This window comes from Numida meleagris, chromosome 4 (assembly GCF_002078875.1).
Source record: "Numida meleagris isolate 19003 breed g44 Domestic line chromosome 4, NumMel1.0, whole genome shotgun sequence".
Lineage (NCBI taxonomy): Eukaryota > Metazoa > Chordata > Aves > Galliformes > Numididae > Numida > Numida meleagris.
Window position 1 is genome coordinate 14,668 of NC_034412.1, and position 12,479 is coordinate 27,146.

The 12,479-nt window shown below is 43.7% G+C and overlaps 1 protein-coding gene across 1 annotated transcript in view; it reads right to left on the reverse strand.

Moving 5' to 3' along the window:
- ARHGEF26 (Rho guanine nucleotide exchange factor 26) overlaps positions 1,815-12,479 on the reverse strand; it is a 30,033-nt gene continuing 19,368 nt past the window's right edge. The window contains exons 6-10 of the mRNA XM_021393826.1: positions 7,923-8,075; positions 7,318-7,447; positions 6,787-6,861; positions 5,135-5,224; positions 1,815-4,686 (exon numbers count right to left, since the gene is read on the reverse strand). Coding sequence (XP_021249501.1) covers positions 4,576-4,686; positions 5,135-5,224; positions 6,787-6,861; positions 7,318-7,447; positions 7,923-8,075 — 559 coding nt within the window. The 3' untranslated portion in view covers positions 1,815-4,575. The remainder of the gene's footprint in view (positions 4,687-5,134; positions 5,225-6,786; positions 6,862-7,317; positions 7,448-7,922; positions 8,076-12,479) is intronic.

Sequence of the window (12,479 nt, forward strand, 5' to 3'; positions counted from 1 at the left end):
AATAATAGCAGCTGTCTCAAGTGAAGAGCAGGCTTTATAATACCAACCGCTCCCACCTGTAGGAGAAGCACGTACTACAGAAGGACCTTTTGTTTCTCTGGGCCATGAACACGCATGGAGATGCGAGCCTGCACGACCTCCTCACAACGAGAGCAGCCCATCTCTGAAGCGGTACGCTGACATGAGGGCACAAAGACAAAGGTCCACTGCAGTGCTGGCAGCTCTCCCATGACCAGGATCCCTCCCAGTGACCTCACTGACCGCTGCCAGCACTGGACTCACCACACCAACACATGGGAGGGTTTCTCCCACAGCACACAGAGGGAAAGTTCTTTCAATCAGAACCATTCTGTGCTGTCAATAGACAACATTGTAATCAAAGATACCTTTCCCTAGGTCAGACCCGTCATCTCTAGGATGACTCATTTGGGTCCTAATTTCAAACTGAAGATGCCGATACTTCTGTCCGTGCACTTTGGGTACTGCACACACGCTGGATGGAGCAGCTGAATACGGCTGGTACCTTCCACCCCTGGAACCAAGAAGGATTAGATTCAGTGTGTGGCTTCTTCAAGCAAAGCCTGAGCTGCACGCCCAGTACCTTGCAGGATCTCCAGCAGAAGGTACACGACACCACTGGGAAAAAAGAGGCATCTGCTCTGCCCATGCCTACTGGTATTTGTACCTGAGACCCGCTGCAGTTAAACGGGAACTTTTAATTTCAGTGTATTTTCTTCAAGGGAAACAATCTAATTTTTGTTTCCGCTTTACACAGAACAAGCTTACTGCTTTTATTGAACTTACGTACTTCCTCTGCTGTTGCTCAAACTGATTATCAGTTTTTTCCATGATTAGACTACTCTGAAGACAACTGTTGTTTTTTTTTCCTGTTTAGAATACCTTTCACATGCTTACAGAGGTATTTCTTCATTCAGCTGGCCAGCTGCCTCCATCCTGCCTACTTGTGCAGCTGGCTGCAGGGAGCCTGCACTGGCAGGGGGTTGGGTTTGATGATCTCTAGAGGTCCCTTCCAGCCCCTACAATTCCGTCATTCTGTGATCATTCCGCACAGGTTGTCTCTTTGTATCTTCTAATCACTTGGCTGTCTTTTACTGAACTAACTTCAGCTTGTCAATACTTGCAGTCACAGCACCGTGTTTTGGTTTTGGTATAATACTCCAAGGCGACTGTGCTGTTGGAACAACAAAACATGATACTCTCCATTTTTACGTGCAGCCATCCCCTCATTAGGCAATTCTGAGGTCTGATTTCACAATGACTCCGAAATGGCACAGGATAAAGCAATCCTTGATGGCTGTGTTGCTCGGTTTTTGCTACCGTGCAGTACCACAGCCGACACAAAAAGCCGGACCAAGCTCCAGAAATCCTCTGCCTTGTGCTTTGTGTCAGGAGACAACACACAGATGACAGGTGAAAGCTGCTCAAAATGGCAAAGTGTAGCAGTCCTTGGGAACCATTACAAATAGTTACAAATTAAAGAAGCCTTCAATTTTTTTTATTCTTGCCTCAGACTGATCTGTACCTTCATATATCAAGAAGAGACAAATAGTGACTGTTCACCTTGATCTGGTACTCTATGCAGACATCCACTGGAACAACACTTTTGCTACACTGTAGACTCACACTAGTGACCTTTCAAAACCTACCATCATTTCAAGGTGACTATGGATAAATAACAATATAATCCGTTCATGTGCTGTAATTCCTAGTATTCTTGCTTTTATACTGTCAAGACAACGTAACAGCACTGAATCTTGGCCAAATTCCCTTTAGACATTTCTTTCCAATGAATCTAAGCTCACAAATTCCTATTTGACTTATACTTTTTTTTTTTGCACATTTCCAGTTTTGCATTATCAGTTTACTAAATACATTTTCTGCATTTCCAGGTTGGATATTAGCAAGAATTCCTTCTCAGAAGGAGCAGTCGGGCACCGGCTGCCCAGGAAGTGGTGGAGCAGCCGTCCCGGAGGTGCTTCAGGGAAGGGCAGATGTGGTCCTCAGGGACGCGGTGTAGGGGGCAGTACCGGTGGTATGTGGATGGCTGGACTAGATGATCTTAAGAGATCTTTTCCAACCTCGGCAATTCTATGATTCCATGTTTTCCAGTTCAGAAATGCAGAATTTGTTTTAAACCCATACTTCCTAAGTACATTTATATCCACGTCTCTGTCTCTGCTCGCGACTCAGAGTAAGACAATGTTATTAGAAATCACTGTAATTTCAAGTTTATTAACTGAAGCTGTTGCTCACCTCACATCTGTGGCTAATATCAATCCAACTTGATCACCTTTACCAAGGACTGCCATTTTATTAAAGACACCTCATTAAACCATACAGGTTACAAAGGACCAATTTAACTCAGTTCCCTGATGTGACAGCTCAGAAGAGCTCCCAAATTCCATCACTGTAATCTAAGTAATTTCTGAAGTTTTATAAAAGCGCTTATCTTTAAATAAAAAGTATTATGCTGAATCAAAACTCCGCAGCTTCAGTACCTTAAAGCGATATGAAAATCCTCTTTTTTGTAAACAGATAGCTTCACTTATTTAGACTTCCTGAAACGTAGTAGCAGTTCCCTGTGACGATACATGAATGGGAAACATCAGGCCACACCTCAAAGGTTACAGCACCTCTGCCTGGGGACTCTACAGAATCCAAGGGCTGGACTATATGGTCCTTGAACACAAATTACAGAAGAGTTTGGTTCCTGGACTCGAATGTCTGTTTGCAGGAAATTCCTTTCCTGGTGCTAAACGCAAAAAAGAAAAAAACACTTCTGAACCTTCATTAAAGATAAAGAACCTACAGAGGAGCCATGTACAAAAGTGACCTAGGTTTTAATAGCTTCTCTCATACTCCCATGTAATGCTCGACAGTCACACCTAAGGAAATAAGAATTACAAAACACTGTATGAGAAAAGAACAGAAATAGTTTACCTAATTTATAATGGTTACAGAACAGACTCATCACAACTGTTTTTCAGATGAAAGCTATTTTAAAAATTTCTGCGAGCATGAACTAAACAAGCCCCCTAATCTCTATTCCAGATGCAATCATCGGATCTTCCTAGTTGACTGTATTCCAGAGGCATCTTTTTACTTTAACGTTAATTTTCCCTTCATTGCCAAAGGAGTACAACATGCATATCATCTCCTTTTTGTATAAAATAAGACATCAGAACTTAAAATGTATTGAAACTTGGCCAAAACAATCCAGCAAGCACTCCAGCTGGCACCTGCTCAAACAGATAAAGCCTAAACCACTAAGCGGTTGTATTTAAGAGGCACAGAGGGAAAAAAAACACTTGCATAAGAATACAGAAAAAGAAAATGAAGCTGCTATTATTCTCATGAAATTAGTGAGAGTTGCCAGTCCCAGCACGCACAGTGCAAGGATCATACAGGGCCTCTTGCTCCTGCAAGGTTAGGTCAGCACCCTGGTCCTCTTCCAACAGAAAAGTAATGGACATTTAGAAATTGCTAGGTACTTGTGCAGGTCAGGAACGTGGGAGGCCGACCACCCAAAGTTTTTAAACTATTTAAAACTCTACTTTAGACTATCCAAATACCTGAGACCACTATTCACCAGTGTTAGCAAATGCTGTGATGTCACTTCGGAGATGTTTCCTTTATTATCGTTAAGTAAATACTATTCTCAGTTTTTAGTATGTACATGGAAATACTTTGGACAAGTTGAGAAATACCTTTTGGAGACAGGACTGACTCAAAGCAAGACTGATCTCTTGAAAACATAAACCCACACTACTTCACATCTGATGACAAAAACAAACCAACCAACCTTCTCTCAAAACTACACTCATCCTGTAGTGGAATCAGACATTAGTTACAGAAATGGTACTTTAACAATGAATATGAGAATAGTCAGCGTACTTCGAGAAGTATTTTGTAACTACAATAAAACCCCAGTAACTGTAATTATTTCCACTACAATTTTCATGCAGCTGTACTCTGGACGTTCAGACAGCGTTGAGATCCCTTCAAGGTCTAGCAGCAGTTAGTTAGGTGTACTCAGTAGGTGAAACTTTTGTCCAGCAGCACCAGTCGGTACAGACGTGGCGCAGCAGCACAGCACAAGGCCAGCTCACGTGCCTTCTCTGCAGCATTAACTCACACCCTGACAGAAACAGGTGCTGAACCGCACCTGGCGCTCTCAGAAAACGCAATGTTGGGGTGCTGAAACTCAACCAATGTATTGTTTTATTTCAGCTGCAGTAGGTAAATGGGTGACCCTTTCAGCTGCTGAACTGATATGGAGAGCAAGTAATACTTTATCAAATAGATATTAAAAAACCCTTTATGTTGTAACATATACTAACTCACTCTTAACAGAAAGATGTTTTTTTTTTCCTCAGCTGCAGTTAGAAATCTGAGCAAAGTTTCAGAACTGTCTATAGCTCATGGCAGAGTCAACTCACATGTAAGGAAATCAGGACTCATTCACACGCTGTCAGACACTGTGCTCAAGTGAGAACTGCAATTGCTTTAGCATGCAGTCCCTCCCCCCAGAAATGTTTCTTTTTCTCCAATCAGTCAATCCATGAACGAGGGATGTAGGTTCCACGGCATAGCTGCCACTTGCAGCAGGGAACTGTAATGCTTCTCATACAAATTAGAGAAGATGCCATACATTTTTCTGATTTTCTTTATATGAGAGAAAAAAAAAAAGAAAATTAACTCAAAATCTGACAGTCCTTCAGGAAACTAACGATGAGAAGGACGCAAGCAGAGGCAGAGCAACGTATGACACCATGCAGTACTCGCGACAAAACCACCACGCGCATCTTTATGCACTACACAGAACAGTATGAAGCTCATTACCAGGTACTCCACCAGGGACAGGCTTTCATCCACAGACGTAAACCCAAAGTCTAGATATACATTCTTCAGTAATTAAAGCTAGTTTATTCTCAAAAGAAAAGTTCTTCAGCTACTTTAGAATACGAATTTGTCTTCCCATTAACTGAAAAGTCACAGCAGGATTACAGCCTGCCCTAATTTACTCTATGCTGGCAGTGAAGCTATCGAAACCTAGCATGCAGTCAAAGCTCCTCTGATGCTACGTGATTTTGGCTCCTCGATTTAATCGTACCTTGATTTTGAATTCCAGCTGGGAGTTAATTGTGTACATCATTTCTGTCCTCTCCATTTTTCGAGCACCTTCATTGCATAAACGCACCAACTGAAAAACAAGACATTTACTGAGCACACATTTCACGTCCTCGCGATCTGTAATACTATTGCGCTTTATAAGGGAGCGGGAGTTACTTCTGAGGAAGCACAGGATTTACAGAGGATCTGACATTTTCACATTCAGCGACGGTCACAATGCTTTCACGACCAGACTGAACGCACCATGGGGCATCCCGGCCAGGGCTGACAGCTGGTTCTGCTTTGGGATGGGACTGGACGACCTCCCGAGGCCCCTCCTCAGCCCACGCTATTCCACAATACTATAATTACTATTTATGCTTCAGCACAGCCCTGACGGTACAAAGTTACAGCCGGAAGACCCAAAAAGGGTTATACTCTCTGATCCAAATGAGCGCTCAGCCCCACAAAAACCAGCCTTCCAGCCTGACAATCCGTGCGGCACACCGACGTGTCTATCACACGCAAGCAACTCTTTTACAGAAGAAAGTCCCAGTACAAATACTGCAGTGCCACCTTGTTAAACTCAGGCAGCCTGGTCTAGTGATCGGCAACCCTGCCCACAGCAGGGGGGGCTGAAACTCGATCTCTGAGGTCCTTTTCAACCCAGGCCATTCTATGATTCTATGGAACTACCCTAGGGACAGCTCCATGGTGGCTGGCATTTAGAACACAATCTTAAAGCACACACCATAGTCTTCCTGAAGCCTGCACGCAGGGGAAGAGCTGCACACTCACAGCTGCAGTCAGAAGGGCATGAAAACACATTCCCTCTAACTCCATAAATATCATGCAGGATCTCCCACAGTTAATAAGCCTTTTCTCCTTTTAAAATCAAACACTTGACAAACCATTTACTGTTTCTACGGAAAAAATAACTGCGTTGGCAACAGTACAGCATCCCTGAGTTTAAGATATTTTCTTAAGTAACAGAAAGACAATAATTTCGCCAAGAGAAAGGCCACTGTGGATTGATTTTAATTAAGACAATTTAGAGTTTTTTACCCTTCACTGCTCTCCCTTGCACAGGAACGTTCAACGCCCAAGGCAATACCTAGCTCTGACACGCAGAGAAGGATATTTTTTAATTATTATTATTGTTAAATAAAGAATGTCCAATACAGCGCATTTCGTAACAGCCTACGCTGTCAGATGCGCTACGGTTTCTGAAACTGATATCTCAGAGGCAAAAGAACAGACACCCCTGAGATTCTTTATTTTCCTTTCATACCACAATACTCTGCGTGAAAGTCTTCTATTTCTAGAATATACATATCTGCATTTATCTAAAATAGGTATATACATATATTTTAAACAGATGAACGGGAATTTCTTACTAATTAAAAAAAGAATCAGATTGCCTAGTTTCACATTAAAAAAAACGGAACTTATTATACAAGTAAGTGCTGTTGAAATCTGCAATCGATACGCATGGAAATGGACTTGTACTCTGTGACCTCCGATTCTCAGCCAAAAAAGAAAAGCACAATTACAGGATGAGAACAACTGACAGCACCAGCACCTTTAGCTTGCAATAGAAGCAGAAAGAAGGCTTAAGCGCCCTTAGGCTTTTCCTGTACTACCAGGACATACCTTGCTCACTTCTTTCAGGGCTTGCTTGCAGTTCTCGTATTTTGGTGAATCTTTAGGAGTTTTCTGACAAATAGTCTGAAATAAAGCATCCATTACTGCAGAGGACTAAAAAGCACTGACTGTAACAAATACAGAAATGACGTACACGTTAACGGTAATCACAAAGCCGAAGCCCCCTCTGTGAACTTACGGATAAATGAGGTAAATGAGAGAACACTGTGGACTGGGGGATAAATGAAATAACTCTAATTAATTAATTTTAATCTTAACAGTCTGTGAAACTTCTGTGTCACGTTCCTCCTCGGTTTCAGAATCAGTTCTACAGTACAACTTTTTTGATTGGACTTCTAAATATTTCATTTCTGACTGTACAACCAAATAACCGCTCCTGCACTTCATGCTAAGGAGACCTGTTGGTACTTACAGCCCTGTACCTGGTACAAGCAATGAGACCAACCAGGAATCAAACATTAAGGAGTGCTAACATTAGAAGAACACACAAAAAGGAAAAATGAAAAACAACATCCTCACATCCATCAATAATGGAAGACGAGTAACCCTCTGCATAGGGAGAATGAGGAAGGAGATCATCGGTAAATTCCTGCAGTCTTCATGGGACTCAATTCGTGACAACGCCTCCTTAAACGCTGCATTTGTAGCTCTGGTGGGAAAAAGGGAAGGGAACTGAACAGAACGCTTCAGCAAAGAACTGTGAAAGTTGGTACATTTCAAAAATAGGGAAGTGCAGTTTGAAAGGACTGTACTGCAGCCTTTAGCATTACTTAGATACGCAAGACCAGTATTGACATTTAGAGAGCTCACTTTCTCCCACAGGTGAGCATGAGTGCAAACAGACTCATAGGTGGCACAGAAACAAAGCACAGCTCCAGTAAATTTACAAACCTGTACTTATCAGCGAAAAGGTAATGTGACACGTGGCCACAAACAGGACTGCACAACACAGCCCGGCGTATTTTCGTGCTCACTGACTTCAAAGGCACTTGTGCCTGAAGGAAAACCAAGCATGCAAGTACATGCTTTGCTGTGAGCCACACGTCTTGCACCAGATACCACAGCCTTTGACTCCTACTATAAAGGGGTTGATTTTGCAATCGTATTTTAAAATTAGCTCTTACAGCAATTTCTGAAGTGTTCGCTGCTGATAGACTTCATTAGTGCAGTATTTTACATAAGGATCGAATGTTGACGAAGTATGCTTTTCCACGATATCACTAATATCATCAATGAAGATATTGTTCTGGTGTCTCGCTTCAAGTTCTTTGAAGAACCTGTGAAAAAAAACGAAAGAAATTACTCATTTTACAAAAAAAAACAACAGCAGAATGTCTTGGAACACTTCACGCTCCAACTGACACAACCCACAGCTTTTATAACCTAATGACAATTTGAATGGTTTGTGGAAGGGTGAGGTCATCCCTCCTCTTGGCAAAACAGCGTGGGAAGCCCTTAAACGATGCATGTCAGAGGTGCTGGGTGTCACCTGGCAGAGCTCCCCAGAAGCCGCGCAGGCAGAGCAACTTCCCGCGCTGCACTGCCAAAACCAAGAAGGTCCAACAGGGCTGGTTGGACAGGAACTGCCAGAAACAGGGTTCAAAAAGAAATGGAACAACTTCAAGCACAACATTAAATCACCACTTCCTCCTGTAATAAGGGAAGTGCAATACCAGAATAAGTTCAAGTAAATAAAGAGTGAACTGTTAAACTAAAAGCAAAAAGAGCGGAGCTGTACGTGACTACCCTGTCTCGTTTGCTTCAATCTACCACTAAACCCAAACACGGGATGGAAACAGAAACCAAAACCTCCTTCCTTGCTGCTCGTCCTCTGCTCCAAATCAGAATCCTTTCACCTCCGAGAGCTTTTCACTCCTTCTCGCCCTTGTAATTCTAATCAGAAAACAAATGCCTTTATTTCAGCAATGCTCATTAGAAATACTTTGACCCTTTGGGGTACAAAAGCTCACATGAATCAGTATTAAAGCTACAGCGGGTCATTACAGCCATCTGGCATCAGTGCAATTCAAAAAACATCTAAAAGTTACGGAAAATCTCTCTGGTATTAGCCCTGCCTGCAACCATTACAAGCAGGTAATGTGCCAGGATAAACCATGGCATGTAGCACAGCAAAGTAACGCTAACACTTGAAACATATGGTCTCATATCAAGCTAAAACATTGTGAAGTCCAGTTCTGTTTTGGCCCATTATCCCATTTTCTCATTACCAGCCACTGGCTTTTCAAGTTCCGTCACCTTGAGGCATTTCATTTCAGTGCCCCAGTGTTCTGTACAGCTTGTTTTACAGATGTAAGAACAAAAGAGGAACACAAAGAGAAGCTCGTTATGCAGGTGTTTTAACAGAGGGTCACTGAAATAAAGACACTTTGTCTGGTGGGCTCAGAAAACGCCGCCTGACCTGATGATGGCCAGGCTCAGACTGCAGGCCACACAGCCAGACCTTGGGTTGCCCGCTTTGTTTGACAGCTCTGACTCTAACTGCAGCTCTGACTGCCTGGGGGCACTTAATGAAGACCAGGACGCTGCTTACGAATAGATGTAACGCCATCTACCACAGCTTACTGTTTTCTCCTCCCTTTTCCCCCAGGGTGCTGCAGCAGTGTCATTAATAGCACTGCCAATTTTGGAAGGCACAGTCCTCCAGAATCGTCTTCTCCAACCATCCCATTTCAAGGCACGAGGCACTCCAGGCTGTCGCTGTGTTATGTATGAGCTCTGGCACAGAGCAGCACTGGCACGGCATGCCCGGCTGCAGCGAGCTCTGCCAACCAGCAGAACCGCAGCAGGCAGCTCTCAGCTGCTGAGCACCGCACCTGCAGAGGACTGGAATTCATTTCCACTCCGCTCAGACACACTGATGGCTGGGAGAATTTCTTGGTTCCCTGCCAGCTGCACCTCGCTCAGGAAATAGAGCTCTTCTCCCTGCTCCATGTCACAGCACGCTGACCAGGTTTGATTGCGCTGGGCTGGAACTGACACTTGTAAAAGCTATCTCGTGCTTCACCACTGACATCACCAGTGACAGTCATTTTAGGGACTGGTAAAAATTTTGCTTAGTAGGAGATACTTAAAAGAAAAAAAGGAAAAAAGGGACAAAAAAAGCAAACTCAAGTCCCACCACCCTCAGAACACAATGAAAGAAACATTACTGCTGGAAATCACACACTGTAGTTGGACTCCACTGTTATCTTCCCAGGCACTCACACTGCTGATGACTGCGTGCCACTACAAAACCAGACACATCCTAAGTCACTTTTACATGAAATTTTTGGACAGATTCTGTCATAAGGTTCAGTATTGACTGATTCAGTGCCAATAAAACCAACTACAAATTAGTTGCGCTCTGTGACTGTTTTTTGCTTGGTAGCAGGAGGACCTAATAAATCATTTGTTTCCAGAACTTTCCTGCTTAAAGTTAGTGCCATTAAAGTGAGAGTCAAACAGCATCCTAAGAGAGAAACTGATTTCCTTTGCCCTGCCCTGTTTCAGAGAAACGTCCCATCTGAAAGACCCTGAAACTCTTCCTCTCCTAAAGGCTGTGTGCCAGGCTTCGCAATCCAGATGCCATTCATTTCTTGTTTGTTCCCTCTTCCAGCTCGGGACTGGCAAACTCTGAAGTACAGAGCAGCACCGGGCTGTCCCAGCCCTGCGGCAGGCTTCCCCCTCACAGTTTTGGAGGCTTGAGCAAAGGTTCTTCCCTTCAAGCAGCTCATCAGTAAGCTGTCGATCATCATATGGAACAACGCCCCAGGATTTGCTCAGGCCATTTTCTTAAGCTAATTCTCCCTAACTGGCACTGCTTTCATCTCTACCTGATTCACAACTCTCTCCAAAGTTTGGGCTAAGCCAGCTGCGTGCAGCGGTGCCAGCGCAATACCTGTGTTATTCTGCAGCACTCAGCCCTGCCAGGGCTCAGCGATGCCTCGCTTACAAGCGCCAAGTCCCATCCATCCCAGCAGAAGTTCTGCTTAAGTGCATGCAATGAACAAATCAACGAAATAAAGTCGCTAACATCAATTATTTTGGCCAGTCTTTCTTTTCAGCATTTGCTCTCCCTTCACCCCTAAATGAAGATAAGTGAGTGGGACTGACATTTTTACAAATACTATCTTATTACCTGGTTATTTCAAAATTAGGCTGCGCTGGATTAAAACCGTCATCGGCCACAAGCTTCTAGCCAGGCAGCCCACTGAAGAGTTAGAAAACCAATTACCTTATATCAAAGCTATCATCCAGGAGCAAAAAGCATCCCCCACCATCAAATCCACTCTGTACATGGAAACAAACTGTAATCTGGCCTGTAGATTATTTATTTATTTCAAGTTACTGTTATTGGTTAATTTTGTGAAGACATAACAACCTGTATTTCTGGCACAGGGATTGTAATGCAGGTTTAGCTTCACAGTGATTTTGGTGCAGTTTAGTAACAGAAAAAAGCCACTGGCGTGGAACCAAAGAGCAATCTTGCTTCTTCCACACAGAGGTAAGCAAGCTGGAAAAACTATTATCAGTTTCAAATAATGGTTATTTGATAAACATTTCCAGTTAGCCTCTGCAAATATGGCTCTCACAAGGGGCAGCTTCCTTAACACATGCATCACAGACTAATTAATTTGAGATAAAAAATTTGAATAGCAATAATGGAAAAAAAAACAGCCTTATTTCCATGGCATTTTTATGCTGAATCAGAATCAGAGCTTTGAGAAACAGCACAGCTGAAAGAGAGGGATTAAAACCAGGGGCTGCACCCACAAATCGGTTCACGGGATTTCTGCCATCTAATTAATGGAAACGTTACATATACGTGCAGGTATTTATAACCCAGCATCAGGATGCTACCAGTGCACAGAAGGGCCTCGTATGAGGCACTATGACTGAGAACCGAACAGAGAGGCACAGCGGGTGGAACAAAGTGCTTCCAGCAGGATGCCAGGGGAGCCACGCTGCCACGGCCAGCCCCACAGCCGGCCCCACGGCGCCGTGACAGCGGGACCCTCAGAGCTGAGCACTGGCAGCACCAGCCCAAGCAGAAGCGCTCCGCAGAAACAAGTCTTGGTGCAGCCAATACCCACTGACAAAGGAAGCTGCAAAGACCGCACTGTGCGTTAGAAGTGTAAATCTTTCTGATAAATGATGAAGACATCGCAGCAGGAACCTTCATGTTACAAACCCCTCCCGCACTGTATGCGACCGTACGTCTGTGCTCCTCAGAGGCAGCAGTGTGCTCTGTTCTGCCCCAAGCCTGAATGCTGCTGAAAAAAATGATGTGTTAATTGTTTTTGTGACATCCAAGACATCTTATTAATGTTTATAAATATCTTAAGTGTGAGAGACAAAGAGAGATGGTCAACCTCTTTTCAGTTGTCTGTGGGGACAGGACAAGGGGAAGTGTCCATAAACTGGAGCACAGGACGTTCCGCACTGATTTGTGAAAAAACTTCGTCACGGTGTGAGTGATGGAGCACTGGAACAGGCTGCCCAGGGAGGATGTGGAGTCTCCTTCTCTGGAGATATTCAAGACTTGTCCGGATGCCTACCTGTGCAGCCTGCTTTGCAGGGGGGTTGGACTTGATGATCTCTGGAGGTCCCTTCCAACCCCTACAGTTCTGTGATTCTGTGATCTTTTTGTGAAGCTTACCACCCACAGCAGTGAAGCTGCT